The sequence below is a fragment of the Carassius gibelio genome, chromosome A9 (assembly GCF_023724105.1).
Source record: "Carassius gibelio isolate Cgi1373 ecotype wild population from Czech Republic chromosome A9, carGib1.2-hapl.c, whole genome shotgun sequence".
In the NCBI taxonomy this organism is placed as follows: Eukaryota; Metazoa; Chordata; class Actinopteri; order Cypriniformes; family Cyprinidae; genus Carassius; species Carassius gibelio.
In genome coordinates this window covers 10,574,015-10,593,961 of record NC_068379.1, presented here as the reverse complement: position 1 = coordinate 10,593,961, position 19,947 = coordinate 10,574,015, and the positions used below count along the sequence as shown (strand labels likewise).

At 42.3% G+C, this 19,947-nt stretch overlaps 2 protein-coding genes across 2 annotated transcripts in view; one reads left to right on the top strand and one right to left on the bottom strand.

Annotated features, from left to right (window-relative positions):
* The window catches only part of LOC128020222 (coiled-coil domain-containing protein 148-like), a 123,105-nt gene extending 106,051 nt beyond the window's left edge, over window positions 1–17,054 (bottom strand). The window contains exons 1-3 of the mRNA XM_052607003.1: window positions 16,944–17,054; window positions 14,513–14,567; window positions 14,105–14,226 (exon numbers count right to left, since the gene is read on the bottom strand). Of these exons, the coding sequence (XP_052462963.1) occupies window positions 14,105–14,226; window positions 14,513–14,567 (177 nt within the window). The 5' untranslated portion in view covers window positions 16,944–17,054. The remainder of the gene's footprint in view (window positions 1–14,104; window positions 14,227–14,512; window positions 14,568–16,943) is intronic.
* Window positions 17,055–17,300: 246 nt separating this feature from the next.
* LOC128020201 (plakophilin-4) overlaps window positions 17,301–19,947 on the top strand; it is a 61,899-nt gene continuing 59,252 nt past the window's right edge. The window contains exon 1 of the mRNA XM_052606917.1: window positions 17,301–17,442. The gene's annotated coding sequence lies outside the window, so the exon portion shown is untranslated. The remainder of the gene's footprint in view (window positions 17,443–19,947) is intronic.

Genomic DNA, 19,947 nt, shown 5'->3' with positions numbered 1-19,947 from the left:
GGGAACAGGTAGCGGCCGGAGAAGACCAGCAGGTGGGGAATTGCCCGCCTTGGTCTGGGCACAAACAGAGCAGGCGGCGATAAAACGGCGCGCATCACGTTCTAAAGAGGGCCACCAGAAACGCTGGCGGATAAATGCAAAAGTACCTCGAACACCGGGATGAACCGCTAGTCTAGAGGAATGAGCCCATTGAAGAACGGCTAATCGTGTGGGAACTGGGACGAAGAGGCTGTCCCTAGGGCAGTTACGGGGAGTAGCGACGTGAGAGAGTGCGCGCTTAACCTGTTTCTCGATTCCCCAGACCGTAGCCCCCACCACCCGACCGGGAGGAATAATCGCCTCTTGGGGGGTGCGGCCGGTCGAGGGATCGAAAAGTCGAGAACAACGCGTCCGGCTTACCGTTTTTAGAGCCCGGACGGTATGAAATGACAAAATCAAAACGCGTAAAGAAAAGGGCCCAACGCGCCTGACGCGAGTTCAATCTCTTGGCGGAGCGAATGTATTCTAAATTGCGATGATCAGTCAAAACAATGAAAGGGACAGGGGAACCCTCTAACCACTGCCGCCACTCACCCAATGCCAAGCGGATGGCGAGGAGCTCACGATTCCCGACATCGTAATTACGTTCCGCGGGGGAGAGGCGGTGTGAGAAGTACGCGCAAGGGTGTATCTTATTATCCGACGCTGACCGCTGGGAAAGAACGGCTCCCACCCCTACCTCGGAGGCGTCGACCTCAACGATAAGCTGTCTTGAGCTATCTGGAGTGAGGAGGATGGGCGCAGACGTAAAAAGGGTCTTAAGCCGGTCAAACGCCTCCTGCGCAGAACCGGACCAACCGAAACGAGACTTAACCGAAGTGAGGGCGGTGAGTGGCGCGGCCACCTGGCTGTAGTTGCGTATAAAGCGGCGATAGAAATTAGCAAAACCGAGAAAGCGCTGTAGCGAGACACGAGAATCAGGGACGGGCCAATCGAGCACGGCCTGGACCTTGGTGGGATCCATACTGATCCCCTCTGCTGAGATAACGGAGCCTAGGAACGTTATAGACGAAGCATGAAAGGAGCATTTCTCGGCCTTAACAAAGAGTCGATTCTCAAGCAAACGTTGGAGAACGCGGCGAACGTGCTGCACGTGAATCTGGAAAGAGGGCGAAAAAATCTAAATGTCATAGAGATAGACAAAAACTAATAAATTGAGCATATCCCGAAGAACATCATTAATCAAAGCTTGAAAGACAGCGGGGGCGTTAACCAATCCGAAGGGAAGGACTTTATACTCGAAGTGGCCGAGGGGCGTGTTAAAGGCGGTCTTCCACTCGTCCCTCTCCCGAATGCGTACGAGATGGTAAGCGTTACGTAGGTCGAGCTTGGTAAAGACTTTTGCCCCCTGCAGGATATCAAAGGCTGAGGACATCAGCGGCAGTGGGTAACGATTCTTTACAGTGATGTCGTTCAGCCCCCGATAATCTATGCATGGGCGCAAAGAGCCGTCTTTCTTCTTAACAAAAAAGAATCCGGCGCCGGCAGGCGACGAGGAAGGAACGATTGTGCCGGCGCTGAGGGACTCAGATAAATAATTCTCTAAAGCCTCCCGTTCGGGAGCAGAAAGAGAATAGAGCCTACCCCGAGGGGGCGTGGTCCCTGGGCGGAGATCAATAGCGCAGTCATACGGGCGATGGGGCGGAAGAGACATGGCTCGAGAACGACTGAAAACCCCCCGCAAATTGTGATACTCCTCCGGTACCCCAGTCAGGTCTCCTGTCTCCTCCTGCAACACAGAAACAGAAGACACGGGGGGAACAGCCGAGGCTAAACACTTAACATGACATGACAACTTCCAAGACAAAACAGACCCCTTAGCCCAGTCAATGTTTGGATTGTGAAGTTCTAACCAAGGGTGCCCCAGTACTAAAGGAGTAAAAGGAGACTAAAAAATAAAAAAGGAAATTGTCTCTTTATGGTTGCCAGAGACGGTCAGAGTTAATGGGATAGTCTGTTTCTGTACCCTAGGTAGGGCGCTGCCATCAAGGGCAAATAAAAGGGTGGAGTCTCTTAGCGGTGTGAGCGGAATACCTTGTTGGAGCGCCCACTTCTCATCCACAAAGTTTCCCTCGGCCCCAGAATCGATCAAGGCCACACAGGAGGCTGACGACCCCGCCCACTGGAGATGCGCTGGAAGTGTCGTGCAGGAAGTGGAAGGAATAGTCTTAGAGGTAGCGCTCGCCAGTAACCCTCCTCCTACTGGTCGAGCGTTGGCCTTAACCGGACAAGAAGACACACAGTGAGAGGCACTAGCACAGTACATACAGAGGCGGTTATGAATCCTCCTCTGACGCTCCTTAGCTGAGATACGCAGGCCACCCAGCTGCATGGGTTCAGGTTCAGAGTGGGAGGGGCTGACACGGGGCGGCGAGAAAAGGCTCTCCTCCAGGCGATGAGCGCGACGGCGTTGATCAAACCGTCTCTCCACACGGATGGCCAGGTCGATAAGGTCGTCGAGCCGGGCAGGGATCTCACGGACGAGGACCTCGTCCCGCACCTCTGGAGACAAGCCCTCCAGGTAGCGAGCGGTCAGAGCGGGTTGGTTCCACCCGCAGGTGGTAGCGAGGGTCCGGAACTCAATGGAGAAATCCGGCACGGATCGTCTCCACTGCCGAAGTGTGGAAAGCCTACGGGAAGCCTCCTCTCCATAGGCGGAGCGGTCGAAGACCCGGATCATCTCCCCCTTAAACCGCTCAAAGCTTGAGATGCACTCCGCCTCAGTCTCCCAGTTGGCCGTTCCCCACTCGCGAGCCCGCCCGTGGAGGAGTGAAAGAACGAAAGCAACCTTGGCCTTCTCCTTAGCATATGTGACGGGCTGGAGCGAGAAGACCACCTCGCACTGAGTAAGGAAAGCGCGGCACTGTGTTGGCTCACCCGAATAGGCCGGAGGATTATTTATGCGAGGCTCCGTCTGAACAGGAGGACAATGAGAGGCGGACGGCTGGAGACGGAGGTTGTGAACCTGGTTGGACAGCTCGGACATCTGGGCGGCCAAAGAACCGACGGCGTGTCGGGTAGCTGAGATGTCCTCCTCATGCTTCCCGAGGAGGGCGCCCTGATGCTCAACGGCGGTCTGGAACGGGCTGCCACTCGCTGAGTCCATCATTCTGGTCAGATTGTTCTGTGATGAGTATTGAAGAGAGAGGACTCAAATGCGAGGGCAAAATGACAGTCTTTAATTAAACAAGGGAAAGCCACAGGTAAATCCAACCAAGGAGTACAAACGATGAGAACCGAGGGAGGCCCGAAGGCTGGGTATAAATAACACAGGTGACCTCTGTGGCTGGAACGACCAGCAGGCTGGCGAGGCGGAGGCTAGACCGGGCTCAAGGGAGAACCGGAGATGAGAGCTCGCAGAGCGGGGAGGTCGCAGCGTTGGACAGCAGGTAAGGTTCTGTGGGGTGCAAATGGTGAGCACAGAGAAGTACGGGCAGTGATAGCAGTTAACTAACCCAACAACGATAATACAGGACACGACAGGACAAGACCAACTTCTAGTGAAGATGCCAAAGACAACAGCCTCATACGGAAGTAACAATCTGACAAAGAGACACGGGAACGAGAGGGTAGAAGTAGCCCAAATAACAAGGCAAGATGAGAACCAGGTGGAGGGGGAATTATCTTAATGAGAAGTGAAGTCAGCTGTGACACAGAAGCGAAGAGCGAGGGAGACAGGAGGGGAGAAACCAGCAGGGGGAGACAGAGAGAGAAAAAGAGAGAGATAGAGACAGGATCATGACAAGACCATGACATATATATGTTGCCCCTTGGTAATATTATTAGAAAATGCGGGATAAGTTTCCACTGTTATGGTGATGATACTCAGCTATATATCTCAATGAGACCAGATGAAACATCTAAATTATCTAAGCTAACAGGCTGTGTTAAAAATGTAAATGATTGAGTAACCAATAATAATATTAAATTTGGATAAGACAGAGATATTATTTAATGGACCAAAAAAAACAAAAAAAAAACAGTACACAGAATATCGTAGATTACAATTTGCAACTAGATGGATGTACTGTTTCTTCCTCTACAGTAAAAAAACAGGGTGTTATATTATACAGCAACTTGTCTTTTGCAAAACCATATTTCCCATATTACAAAAACTGCATTCTTGCATCTTAGAAACACTGCCAAGCTATGAAATATGAGTAACACTTTAGAATACTGTTTCTTACTTACTACATAACTAATAAGGAATTATTGAAGAACTAATAGGTGATTATTCATTAACACTTAACTCACTAGTGTTAACTAAAAATGATGTGTTAACTAATCAGTATGTAATACAATTTTATGATTGTGTTATGTAACAGTTAGCTAATCAGTAACTAATAAATTCTGTGATACCTCCTGAAGAAATACTATTAATTATCTACTAGTTAAGGTTCAAGAAAAATAACTATGAAATAACTACTACTGAACAGTTATATGCAAATAATCACTATAATAATCAGGCTGTGTCCCACAAATCAAGTACTTGAGTAAAAGTACAGATACCCCAATAAAATATTACTCCAGTAAAATTATAAGTAGGCCTCTTCATTTTCACAATTATTTGAGTAAAAGGACAAGTACAAAGTACTACTACGGTAGCAACTTTGTTACAGCCCACTTATTAGCCTATAATGGAAATGAAATATGTATTTTCTTTGCTTCTAAATGTTTTGATTACTGATTGTGAAATGTTTGTTAAATTAGTTAAAATGTGGGTAGTATACATGTTAAAATGGAATAAAATGTGCTGTATAAAGAAATGTTCTCATCTGAAATAAACAGATTTTAGTCAAAATTATGTAGTTTATTATTATTTACTAATATGTTCACTTTAGAATTCCGTTTCAGGTTCTAAGTAAGTTCTGCAAAATTATCTGATTTTTTCTTTATTAATTACTAATGGGTTCTCAACATTTTCACTTTAAAATAGGTCTAATGTTTTAGGTTCAAAATAAGTCCTGCAGAATTATTAGTTCATTAATTGTTAATTACTAATGGGTTCCCTATGTTTTCACTTTAGAATACTGTTCCAGATTCTAAGTAATTCCTGCAGAATTATCTGATAATTATTTATTAATTACTAATGGGTTCTCAACATTTTCACTTTAAAATAGGCCTAATGTTTCAGGTTCAAAATAAGTCCTGCAGAATTATTTTATAATTCTTTATTAATTACAAATTGGATACCTATTTTTTCACTTTTCTTTAGGCTTTGCCTTACATGCAGAAACTGAATTAATGATAATGTGGTATATGCTGAGGAGGCAAACATACAGTACTGTATATAACATATAAAAACTAAGGTAAGTTATCACAAGGCACTTGAGTCGTGGTGGGGTTCCTATTGGAAGCTGATTTCTTACAAAACACACTCACAAAACAATTCACTACATAGGCAAAACCTCTATAAAATGAATTGCATTTATTAATATTGCATTTTCATACTACTACTACTATTGCTACTAACATTTATATGAAAGGGTCACAATTCAATGTAATGTGTAAAACTGTTCATTAGTAGTTACCTCATAGTTATTTTTCTTGAACCCTAACTAGTAGATAATTAATAGTAGTTCTTCAGGAGGTATGACAGAATACACTAGTTATTGATTAGCTAACTGTTTCTTAAAATAGTCATAAAGTTATATTACATACTGATTAGTTAACACATCTTCCTTAGTAGTTAACAGTAGTGAGTTAAGTGTTAATGAATAATCACCTGTCAGTTCTTCAATAATTCCTTATTAGTTATGTAGTAAGAAACAGTATTCTAAAGTGTTACCAAAATATGTTAACTGTTTCTGATGCAGAAAAGCTAGTTAATGCATTTATGATCGCTAAACTGGACTATTGTAATGCACTTCTCGGTGCTTGTCCTGCATCTTCAATAAACAAGCTACAGGTAGTCCAAAATGCAGCAGCTAGAGTCATTTCCAAGTCAAGAAAATATGATCATATTACCCCAATTTTACATTCTCTTGTACTGGCTACCTATTAGGTTCGCTACAATCCATCACGCTCCCTAAGGTCACAAAATAAAGGAGGTAGAGCTTTTTTGCATTTGGATCCCAAACTCTGGAATAGCCTTCCTGTTAATGTTCGGGGTTTGGACACACTCTCTCTATTTAAATCTAGATTAAAAACACACCTCTTTCACCAAGCTGTTATGAGTCTGGTGCTTTTCTCTGGCTTTTCCTTTCCTTTATCCTCCCTCCGCTGATTACTACCTCATTCTTTCCCTTTCCCTCTTCAGCTGTGCCTCGTTAGTTACCTTCTCGCTGATCCGTTTCACCTGTTCCCCCCCTCTAACCCGCTTGCTATTTAATGTCCTCTGCTTTCTTGCCAGTTGCCGGATTATTTCGTCAGTGTATGATGCTGGTAGCTATCTACAAACCCTGCTGTACCCGTCTCGTCGTGTCACAGTCCTGTCACAGTCTGGTTCAGGTCAGCTAAACCACATCACTACCTATTAACCTCTCTTCTACTGTGTCCAGCCCTTCTCCTGTCGACGATCTCCCTGAGCTGCGCTCTGTGCATTCCAGCCACGCAGTACGTAGGGACGAGAGGTCTAAGTTCCGCTACCAGTCTCCCTGTTTTCCTGCTGTATACCAGCCACTCACAAGAGTCGCGAGAGAGCCACTGACCCGTTCATAAAGGGACCCCCTTCAGAGACCGCCCTGTAACCTTTCCTTTGTCCTTTTGCAATCTGCCTGTGTTGAAATTTAAAGAGACTATTCATTTCTGCATAACCTGCAACTTCCTGAGTTCCCGTTTGAAGATACTTGTGTCTCCGCTCTCTCAATAAACTCTTTCATTGCATTTTTGGATCCTATCTCTTCCTTAATACAGAATAATTCGGCCACTGATGGATCCAGCAAAGGAGAGAACCATTCACACGGCTGTTGAACTGCAAGGTGCAATGTTAGGAAGACATGATGAGGAACTTACTCAGCTATCCGCTCAGCTATCTGATTTGTCCACCCAGGTTCAGTTGCTCCGGAGAGATCCACCGCGCCCTCCAGGGTCGCCTGACATACAGGAGCCGCGTGTGAATAATCCCCCGTGCTATAGTGGAGAGCCCACCCAATGTCGTCCGTTCCTCACACAATGTGAGGTGGTTTTTTTCCCTCCAACCAGTCACCTATGCCGATGAACAAGCCCGGGTTGCATATGTCATTTCACTTCTGACTGGCCGTGCCTGCAATTGGGGAGCAGCAGCGTGGGAGGCAAGGGCGGAATATACCATGCGCTTCGATATTTTCAAGGAGGAGATGTTACGGGTATTCGACCGTTCGGCCCATGGTGAGGAGGCCTCCTGCCTGCTTTCCTCACTCCGTCAGGGAGGGCGATCCATGGTGGATTACTCCATAGAGTTCCGTACTCTCTCGACCACCTGCGGCTGGAACGAAACAGCCCTTGCGGCACACTTTCTGGAGGGACTTAGTGCTCATGTCAAGGATGAAGTCATAGCCCGCGTGCTGCCTACGAGTCTCGGTCCACTCATTGATCTCGCTATCCGCGTGGAGAAGAGATTCAAACTACGTCGCCGCGTCAGAGGCGCTGACTCCACCTCCACTTCTACGGCTGCAGCGCCGTCTCCTCCCCTCTCCAGTCCTGTTCCAGAGTCAATGCATCTGCAAAGGAGAGAGAACGGCGCCTAGTCCATCGACTCTGCCTGTACTGCGGAGCGGCCAACCACTTTGTTTTGAACTGCCCCGTAAAAGCCAACGCTTGCCAGTAGAAGAGGGGGTACTGGCGAGCGCAACTTCCTGGACCTCCTCGTCCACGTCCTGCACAACCGTTTCAATCACCTTAAGCTGGGCTGGTACCACCGTTTCATGCAAGGCTTTAATAGACTCAGGCGCAGAGGAGAATTTCCTTGATGAAGCTTGGGCTCGTAAACAAGGTATTCCTTTGAGGAGCCGTAAACAGACCACACCCCTTTTTGCCTTAGATGGCAGCCCCCTGCCCAGTATTGATCTTCAGTCTATCCCGTTAACTCTAACTGTTTCAGGTAACCATCATGAGACTCTTTCCTTCTTAGTGTTTCACTCTCCTTACTCCCCGGTAATTCTAGGACACCCCTGGCTAGTGAGACACAATCCCCACTTCGATTGGTCTACTAATTGTATTCTTTCCTGGAGCCTGTCTTGTCATGTCAATTGTCTGTTATCCGCTGACCCTTCTGTCTCCTCTGTCTCTGTTTTTCAGGAGGAGCCAGCCGATTTGACTGGGGTTCCGGAGGAGTATCATGATCTGAGGGCGGTCTTTAGTCGGTCCCGGGCCGCTTCTCTCCCCCCTCACCGCCCCTATGATTGCAGTATTGATTTGTTACCCGGTACTTCGCCCCCTTGTGGCAGTTTGTATTCTCTATCTGGTCCTAAGTGCAAAGTACTTGAGAGTTATATGTCAGATTCGTTAGCCGCAGGAACCATTGTCGCCTCTTCTTCCCCTGCAGGTGCGGGGGTTTTTTTTGTGAAGAAGAAAGACGGCTCTCTACGACCCTGCATCGATTACCGGGGGCTTAACATGATTACCATTAAAAATCGTTATCCTTTGCCGCTTATGGCATCAGCGTTTGAGCTTTTACAGGGAGCGAGGGTCTTCACTAAGTTAGATTTGCGTAACGAGTATCATTTGATCCGCATTAAGGAAGGGGACGAATGGAAGACCGCTTTCAATACCCCTGTAAGGGAAACAGGTCAATTTAGCTCAAAGGGAATCATTTAAGATTTTAAAGGGAATTTGAACAGAATCACTGTTTCACGGCTGTTCACGGAGACGCGCCTGCGGTTCAGTGAACGAGCCGTTTAACATCAAATCTGCGCTGGATACTAATATCCAAACTATAGTGAAACCACTATCAATTAGCACAGTAACAAGATCGGCAGTTTAAGACATTAACTTGTAAGCACAAAACACAAGATACTTCTCTTTTCAATATGAATAAGGCTTTATTAGATAAATCTAAGACATATAAACTAATCTAACACATAAACGCACGCACACATACATTCACACAAGTTGCAGTGAGGTCGAAAGTTAGGGAAAGATGAGTTTAAGAGAATGGAAATATGGAATCCCAAGTTAACAGCAATACGTTAAATTGCATAGACATGAACAACCATCAATCACGTAATTAGCGCTCGCATTGAGTTCTTCAATGGGGTTAAAATTATATTAGATACACCAGCACAACAAATATCTGGGAATACGTTGCCTTCGTTTGCTGTGAAAGGGACTCCCGTTGAAAGGGGTATCCCGGTGTCGCTGATTGGCTGGAAGTTCAGTTGGCTGAAGTGACGTCTTGGGGAGCCCGTGCTTGGGCGTTGGCTGAAGCTGGAGAGTCGTGTGCGCTGGTCGAAGTTGAACGGGCATCCGAGGTCAGGCGTCGGAGACTCGACGTTACAAAACTTAACTCAGAACACGAAACTCTCAAACGGAAAAGAAAAGAAATAAAGTTTGACAAGACTAGGTTGTGTTCCTTCTCATTGTGGCATATTAGCAGCAGGCAGGCACGCTGGAACCGCGCTCAAAGAACAATGATGACTAACCGCATGGCTAGATGCTACAAGCTAAAGCTAGGTAGCAAAGCTACAAGCTAAAAGCTAAGAGCAGGCATGACTAATAGCATGACTGATAGCACGAGCAAGGCTGGAACTAAAAGCAGACTAAAAGCCGACATGGCTAATAGAAGCAACTAGGGACTAAAAGCAGACTAAAAGCAAGGCATGACTGATAGCACAAGCAATGCTAGAACTAAAAGCAGACTAAAAGCCCGCATGACTGATAGCACAAGCAATGCTAGACTAAAAGCAGACTAAAAGCAGACTAAAAGCAAAATTTCAGGGGTCCAAAGTATTTAAAACTTCCTTGTGGGCCACCCCTCAAATGTTGCCTTGACCAATCAGATATGGTCTTGAGTCTGGGGTATCATAAATCATTTGTTTATCTTACCAAGCATGTGGTTCTTGCCTCAAAGGGTCTAATTTTGGACATGATTCCTATAACATGATTATGATATATTTTACAAATAAATGATTGTCAGGACAATATCAAGCAAGAAAATTCGATTATGTCAATACTAGACATGACTATGTATCTTATAGTTATCAAAAGACATACACAATAAGTGATTATACATGATAGTCAAATGTGTGGGTTACACATAAATTAATATGGAGTTAAGCAATGGAACGATTCATTTACAAGTCTTTTTGAGTTCATTCTGGTCCATATATAATGTATAAAAAGCAGTTTCTTTGCCATTCTCTGGCAAAGGGACTTTTCTGTGAAGACAAAGGTTTAAAGCCCTTCCCCCTTAGGAATTTCAGTCTGGTTTCACTAGGTGTGGGGGGGGAAGTCAATCGGACTTGTGCAGTACTCTCATGGGTTTCCATGTGATGTCCAGCGTTGCATTTCAATTATGAACAACAAATTTGACAATCTCTTCTTCGAATTGAAATTGTAAATAAATGCTCTAGTGGTGTTCATGTTGAAAGCTGTTGTGTGAACAAGTTGGTTGGTTGGTTATCTTGCTTGGTTCTTGTGGCACTAGAACTGATTTATGACTTCCTGAGGAGTTTGGCTCTCATTTCAATGCACACAGCTCTGATAGACTCTTTGATTTGTCTGGTTTGACTCATTTCTGCTACACCCCACTTGGGCATTTTGAACATCGGGTTCTTCCATTCGGCCTTGTAAACGCACCTGCAGTCTTTCAGGCATTAGTCAACAATGTACTGAGAGATATGCTGAATGTTTTTGTCTTCATTTATTTAGACGATATTCTAATTTTCTCACCGTCTCTCCAGGTTCATGTCCAACATGTTCGCCGTGTTCTCCAGCGCCTCCTAGAGAACCGTCTGCTCGTAAAAGCCGATAAATGCATGTTTCACGCCCACTCCGTTACCTTTCTCGGTTCCGTAATCTCGGCGGGGGGAATAAGCATGGATCCCGTTAAGGTACAAGCCGTTGCCGAGTGGCCCATTCCAGAGTCTCGAGTCGCGATACAGCGTTTTCTGGGGTTCGCCAATTTCTATCGGCGCTTTATACGTAATTTTAGCCAAATAGCCGTGCCTCTCACTGCTCTCACGTCGGTCAAGTCAAGTTTTAGGTGGACAGAGTCTGCTCAGCAGGCTTTTGATCGTTTAAAACATTTATTTACTTCAGCGCCTATTCTCACGACTCCTGATGTATCCAAACAGTTCATCGTCGAGGTTGATGCGTCGGAGACAGGCGTTGGGGCCGCACGTTTTTTTCTTGCCGCCTCTCGCCTGCAGAACGTAATTACGATGTGGGGGATCATGAACTCCTTGCCATCCGTTTGGCTCTAGGCCAGTGGAGACAATGGTTAGAAGGCTCTACCGTTCTGTTTATAGTCTGGACAGATCATAGAAATCTGGAATACATACGTTCTGCCAAAAGGCTTAATGCGCGTCAGGCACGCTGGTCATTGTTTTTAGCTCGTTTTGATTTCAAGATCTCTTATCGACCGGGTTCAAAGAACGTCAAACCAGACTCATTATCTCGCCTATTCGACTCCTCTAACGCCATCCCCATGCCCCGGGAGATAATCCCTCTGGGGCGAGTAATTGGTACCGCTGTCTGGGGTATTGAGAGGCTCGTAAAGCGCTCTCTGTCCCATTCGTCCGCTCCGCGTAACGTTCCAAAGAACCTCCTATTTGTCCCGGTTTCTGTTCACTCGGCAGTCATTCAGTGGGCTCACTCTAACAAGTTGACTGCCCATCCCGGCGTTAGGGGCACGCTAGCTACAGTCTGTCAGCGATTTTGGTGGCCCAGTTTAAAACCCGATGTACGTCGCTTCGTAGCCTCTTTCGCTGTTTGCGCACAGACTAAGACTAGTCACTCTCCGCCGGCCGGTCTCCTTAGACCACTTCCCATTCCGTCGCGTCCTTGGTATACCTTTGGTTTTGATTTTATTAACGACCTCCCCCCCTCGGCTGGTAATACAGTAATTCTCACTGTAGTAGACCGTTTTTCCAAGTCCGCTCACTTTATACCACTTCCTAAACTCCCCTCGGCTAAGGAGACCGCCCAAGTACTGGTATCTCACGGGCTTCCCTCTGACGTGGTTTCTGACTGGGGACCCCAATTCGCGTCTCAGTTCTGGAAGGAATTCTGTCGTCTGATTGGTGCGTCGGTCAGCCTCTCATCTGGTTTCCACCCCCAAACTAATGGGCAAGCGGAATGCACCAACCAGATAATCGGTCGACTTTTGCGCAGCCTGGCATTTCGGAATCCCTCTTTGTGGGTCGAACAATTACCTTGGGATGAATATGCTCACAATTCGCTCCCGTCCTCCGCTACCGGTCTGTCGCCGTTTCACTGTTGTCTGGGATACCAACCCCCCCTATTCTCCTCGCAAGAGACCGAGTCCAACGTTCCTTCCATTCAGGCTTTTATTAAACGCAGCACATTTTAAGGCTTTTATTAAAGCTGCTTTGTGTCGTTCAAGGGTCCGCGTTCTAAGAGATGCCAATAAATGTCGAGTCCTAGGTACGTGTGTGGTCAAAGAGTGTGGCTTTCCACTATCAATTTGCCTCTTCAGGCACCGTCTCGCAAATTAGCTCCCCGCTTTATCGGACCTTTTCAGATTTCCAAGGTCATCAATCCTGTCACGGTAAAATTGAGGCTACCCCCTAAGCTCCGGCGGATTCACACGGTTTTTCACGTTTCCTGCATAAAGTCAGTTGTACACGTTCCTTCTCGTGTTTCCATTCCTCCTATTCAGGCCGCAGGCACGTCAACTACACTGTACGCAAGATTCTTGATATGCGTCGTCGCGGTCGTGGCCATCAATTTCTAGTGGATTGGGAGGGTTACGGTCCTGGGGAGAGAAGCTGGGTTCCCTCCCGGGACGTCCTGGATCGCTTTCTCATTGATGATTTCCTCCGGAGCCGTTATGAGTCTGGTTCTTCTCTCTGGCTTTTCCTTTCCTTTTTCCTCCCTCCGCTGATTACTACCTCATTATTTCCCTTTCCCTCTTCAGCTGTGCCTCGTTAGTTACCTTCTCGCTGATCCGTTTCACCATTTTCCTGCTGCATACCAGCCACTCACAAGAGTCGCGAGAGAGCCACTGACCCGTTCATAAAGGGACCCCCTTCAGAGACCGCCCTGTAACCTTTCCTTTGTCCTTTTGCAATCTGCCTGTGTTTAAGTTTAAAGAGACTATTAATTTCTGCATAACCTGCAACTTCCTGAGTTCCCGTTTGAAGAGACTTGTGTCTCCACTCTCTCAATAAACTCTTTCATTCAATTTTTGGATCCTATCTCTTCCTTTCTACACAAGCATTCAAATAATGCATCTCATAATTTTGGACAGCAGTTATGTCTGATCAAATGTGCATTATTATTCTTTAGCTTGGGTAAAACTAATTAATTTTACTTGGTTGGAACAGCAGCTACGCTAATTTTGTCTCTATTTGTTTCTCTGTTTTGGCACATTTACACAAGCTCCAGAACACCTGAGAAGAGATGATGCCAACCCTTTAGAGGACCTCAGATGATGCTAACCCTGAAACAACATACAGAACTAACAAATATTGCTATAAGTTTGATTGCATCATAAAATAACTGCTGTTAACAGTGCTCATCATCTGTTTGATTACGTCTTTAATTGGTTTTTCTGTACATTTCTGTCATACGCACATAAACTGACAGTCACCACTGATAAGCTACTACTAAATATTGTAGAAACTTAATTTTCTGTAAAGTTGCTTTGCAATGATTTGTATCGTCAAATGCACTATACGAATAAACTTGAATTGAACTGAACCTTCACTGACTCCAAAAGGTTAAGATTTATTATCATAAAGAATGATTGCTGGACCAACACAATCCATTAATTCTGAATAAATTATTTACCACATATTTTAATTATCTATTTGCCAAAAAAATAAATAAATAAGTAAAGGGTTTTATAGGAGATAAATGATCAAAGAAAATGTCTGCAAAGAAAATGCAAAACTAGTGAAAAAATACTTTCTTCCTGCACCGTAACAAAAACATGACATTGGGTATACAACACATTAATTACCTTCTGTTGAGAGAGCTGGGAGGAAAGGCGTTTGGCCTCTACCATGTCCCGTAGTTGCTCATATTGGATCACTTTACATTTTGAGTGTCCCAGACCCACTTGTTTTCTTTGAAGCAACTTTTCTAGGTAATAAAAAAAAGTAATTCAAAGGACTGTGCATGTAATTAAAACATGGTTAAATTAGTCAATTAAATGTCAGTCAATACAAAGTTTATATCAGATTTTATATTCATAGTCTGTATACAGAATAACTCTAAACTGTAGAATTCAAGAATTTCTGTACAGAAGTGATTATAGATATAGATACACATTATTTCTGCAGGTCAAAGTTGTTGAGGGGAATGAATGACAGCTGGTGCTGACGGATCTTTTTCTGGATAAAATGAAAGTCTGATCACTGCTGCCTACCTGTGTCTTTAGAGCAGTGGTTTGTGATGGAAGAACACAAATCTCTGCTATTCATCTGTGAATAAAATGTAAATATGATTACAAATGTAGGACTTTTATGAATGTAAAATCAATGCAATGTATTTGACAGTTTTAAATATAATTAATATCCAGTAATATTTTCGAACAGAGCTAGATTTGCAACAACGACGCTTTCTAAACTGGATCGAATCAACATTGAACAGATTTGAGCTGAATACAACTGCATTATAATTAATGGACTTTGTAATATTGAGTCACTAAACTGAAATGAAACAGCTGAATAATGGCACTATTGTCGATGCTACATCTAAAATTGAAGTCGTGTCTAAATGGTTGATTTTATCAGCACTGTTATTTTCCTGTTTATCAGTGTGAAGTTGTTTTGAAACAATATGCATTGAATAAAGCACTGTGTAAATAAATGTGACGTAACTGGTGATTTGTCAAACCCAGCCTTGTAACTAAGGGTGTTCCACAGGGTTCTGTTTTGGGTCCCCTGCTTTTCCTAGTTTATATTAATAATGTTTGTGATAATCTTAATTTTTGTAAATATCACCTTTATGCAGATGATGCAATTCTGTATTCCTGTGCCCCCCCCCCACAGCTAATTTAGCTTTTTCAAATCTACAGGCAGACTTCAATACCCTGCAACATGCCCTTCTAGATTTTAAGCTGTTGTTAAACCAACATAAAACTAAAGTCATGGTCTTTCAAACTGGGCGAACAAAGCTACCATCTTTCTCCATCAAGTCACTAGATGGAATTTGAATCCAGTCTGTAGATAATTACAAATATCTGGGATTTTGGATGGATAAAAACCTCAACTTTAAATATCATGTTGATTTTCTTGCAAAGAAATTAAAATTCACATTGGGTTTTCTGTATAGACTAAAGTCCTGTTTTTCCTTGGCTTCAAGAAAACGTTTAGTTGTTAGCCTTTTTCTGTCACAGATTGATTATGGGGATACTATTTATAGATTTGCCTCTCTGTCCACCTTGTCCAAACTTGACCCCCATTATCACTCTGCTCTCAGATTCATCACAAATTCTAGTTTTAGGACACATCATTGTTTACTTTACAGTTTGGTAGGATGGTCATCTCTGCATTTAAGCAGGCTTGAACATTGGTATATTTTAATTAGTTATTTTAGGAAAACTTCCAAAATATTTATATAGGAAATTTTTATCATTCCAAAGCTCCTACAATCTCAGGTCATATAACTGGTTACAGTTTAAAGTACCGGTTATTAGAACAGAGGTTGGAAAGCTAAGCCTGTTCTATTATGGCCCCTGGTCCTGGAATGAATTGCAGACTAAACTTAAACTACAATCCCTCATCTCTTTAGGTGATTTTAAACAAAGAATAAAAGAATTGGTCATTGCTAAGTGCAGATGTTTTGATAATTACTCTTCCACTTAAATGTATTATTAATATGATTTTAATGTTGTTTCTGTGAACAGTATTATATAGGGTATTAGATATTGCCTAATTGTTTATGCTGCTGTATTCTTTGTTGTATCTATTGATGATGTTGGTTTTGTCTGTGGTTTGTTATTTGTTTAATCCTGCTATCTGACCCTGTCTTGACTAGGTCTCACTTGTAAAAGAGGTTTTAACCTAAATGTGACTTTCCTAGTTAAATAAAGGTTAAAATGAAAAATTAAATTAAATTAAAATAAGAAGAACTGCACTTAACGAGACGTGATTATTTGAAGATTACAAATTATGCACAAAGTATAATATTTATGATTTTTTTATTTTTATAATGTAAACAAAAGGGACTCGAGGCATGTCTATCTCTCTAAAATGTATTTAAAGGATATGTTACCCCTGGCGCAATTATTATCAATTATTATCAATTATTAGTATTATTTTGTAAATGTATTTTTTTTTTTTTTACTTTTGTCTATTTTACTTGCTTTTTACTTTACTTGCTCTTTGTCTACTGTTTATAATTATATATATATATATATATATATATATATATATATATATATATATATATATATATATATATATATATATATATTGTCGATTAAACTGTATTTGCTGTTATGTTTGTTCAATAAAAAAATTGAAGAGAACAGCTGCAAACAAGGCTATGATTGTTTGTATCCGTTTCGATCGTCTGAATGAACTAATATCAACTACTGTTTTACAGTGAGATTTTCTCTGAATAGCTTTACACAAACAGTGTTCAACTGATAGTATTAACTGTTGTGTAAATTCATTAATTTAACGAATTTATTTATTGGAATTATGCAAATCTAAAGTTTTTATTTTTAAACATCTTAAAATCTTTCTTTGATTTTGAAAAACTACTGGCAACTATGAAAAAGGAGCAAAATAACTTCAAACAGCAAACATAAGCCCTCACACAGAATAAAAGCATATTAAAAACATCGTTACCTTTATGATCCAGTTGCAAAGGCTGTTGTGTATCCAGTGTAACCATGGGCACCGTTTTCTACTCTCCTATTGTCCAAATCAACAACACAGCCGACCAACCAAGCTTCCGCGTTATATGGTGTGGGCCAATGGCATGCGAGGCTTAAATTCCACGCTGAGAGGGAGACTCAGGTCTCTGCAGAGCTAAAGTGGGCGTTTGTCGTGGGTGTTTTCAAACTGCTGGGTTGTTTCTAAATCATGCAATCAAAATGATCCCCCTTATCTAACCCCACCCCTAAACCATGACGTCAGCCAATCAGGTATCATAGTCTAAAAACACCCTGACCTGTCTGGTAACTCCCATTACTTTCCTTGCTGAGAGAAGGGTTTTCTCAAGCTCCTGGAGTATGGCAGTGGATTCACGGAACTAACAAATGTGATCCGACAGAGGAGAATGTTTCTTTTCGATGTGATTTGATATTTAAAAATATCGTCTTGGATTAAACAAGTGCTACGAAAGGTAATGAAGACGAATTATGCGTATTTTTTTGACAACCTGTGATGTGCGACTTTATTTAACGTTGAAAGTTTGAACTGGATGCGGATTGTGAAGTTAGGCGAATGAAGTACGAGTCTTAACTACAGTTTTATAAACTGATTTTAATTTACGATTTTATTTATTTTCTATTTTTTTACAGTAAGAGAGGGAGTTCAGTGCATGAGCGGGGGATATTTAATTAATTCTATCCCAGTCTGTCTCCTGTAACTGTATCTATCTAAGCGAACCCAACACTCAGACCTTTTACTGCTAGAGTCGATTCTGTGTACGTTAGCCTGTGCTAGATGTTACTCCCCTGTTTTATATTTCTCAGTCAGAGAGCACGTTTAGTGGGTATAAATATGTGTTTTATCAAGGTGAGTGGAGTTTGTTAGTGAGTAAGGCCAGATGAGGACTGAGCAGGAATTCCGAGAATGTGAGGCTGCCTGGGGGCGGAGTTTAGAAAACCCAAAACAACAACAACTCTTACTTTGTGTACTTTTATACACTGGTATTGACCATGAGTCACGTGGTCCATAATTGTGATGTGAGATGATGATAGGTTCAGGAAGTGTCCAAAAGTCTTATTCATCTTAAAATATACTGCAGAAAAAGTTTTGCTTTTAGAAGCTAGAGAGTGTGGGTCAGCCTGTCCTGTATGCCACCTGTGACTTGTTTGATGCTTACTCCAGATTCTCTTATCATGTGCTACCCATTTAGCATCCCACAGACCGACCCACGTTTATACAACTAAGTCTAAAGAAATGCTGGAGAGGCTAGAGCAGATAGTGACACTTAAAAGGGTGTCAGTCTGACAGTGAAAACTACACTTGCATATGACTTAATTCAGTAACTTTTCATGCAGGCTTCAGATACTTTTCATTGAAAATAGTTGGCAACAGTGCGCCGGAGTGTTGTTCAGTTGTATGTGCTAGCGAATCTTCTCATTATTACAGCTATTACATACACTTGAAGAGATTATTGCACAGTGTAGAGATTCAGTGTTTGTAATCTAACTTTGTGAGATCTCATTGAACAAAGATAAGTGACAGCTTTTTATTAGGGGGTGTTCTCTGAGGGCTTTCTAGGCTCCCTTCATAGGTCTAAGGGTATTTTGGGGGCCTGGAGAAGTTTTGTCATACCCTGACATTTGTGCTTTTTTCAGTTGCTTATAAATATCTAAATGGCTAAAGTCTAATCTCACTGTAATCAGCACAAACTGGGCTATAATAATATGTGAAATGCATGTATGTACATGATTGTGTTTTCGAGAAAAAAAATGTTATGCGTCACAAATCAGAAATATATTGTTATCATTATTATTATTATTATTAATGTTGAAAAGAGCTGAGAATATTTTTCAGGTTTTTGGGGTATAAATTGAAAGAACAGCATTTGTTTTCGTGACAGAAGCTCTGCAGTGCAACAGAATGACAGCAACAGAACAAAAAACACATAATACAAGAATAAAAAATAAGTAGGTAAGGTTGGGTGTGACGGTTAGTATATAATGTATATATGCATTATAATATTTTTTCTTCTTGTTTTCTCGTTATAACTACTTAATTTTCTCGTTTTCTCAACATTACGAAGTTCGTTTTCTCGTTATAACAACTTCATTTTCTCGTTTTCTCGACATAACAAAGTTCGTTTTCTCGTTATAACGACTTAATTTTCTCTAAGAAGTTACAAAACTGCGCCAGCAGGTGGCACTATAGACCTGAATATAACTGATGGGGCGTTGTACACTATCCACTTTACTTTACGCGGACCTTCCTCATGATCGCTATAATTTGTGCAGTCTTCATTACTGACAATTAATTCATAAATGTTAAATGCTTAAATCAATATGAATATTTTGTGTATTAAGTTCCTGCTAGATGCATGAGTTTCACCAACGCGTTCTGTGTCATAAAATAACTGCTTATCAAAACCAAGGTTGACGTCACTGTATTCTGTTTATCTACAGTAGGACGGGATTTAACGATGCAGGCTGATGTGCTTCTTTTCCTTATTACTAATCTTTATTGTTAACCATATTGATGAGAAATGTGATGTATGTAAAATCCATAGGCTAAATTAATTCAGTTTTGTTCTATAATGTTGTAATCATTTTTTTCTACACACACACACACACACACACACACACACACACTACACGTAGTCCTACACATGGATGCTCTTTTCATACAGAAGCTTGTAACACACATGATATCTGCCACATCATATAATGAGTACTACAAATTATATATAATTTTATTTCAAATAAAGGGAAAATGAAAAGTGAGTTTAATCCAAGCAGCTCTAATTTCGCGGTGTTGTCATTTAAACATGTTAATTACAAAAACAAAACGTTCGTTGTACTGTCTCTGGAAAAATCAACAGTGATTGATCAGCCTTTATTTATATACAGTATTGTAGACGTTATTACCTAGGCGAAGCTAAATTTGCTGAAATATAGGCTACAGTAAGAGTGCCTGCATGGTT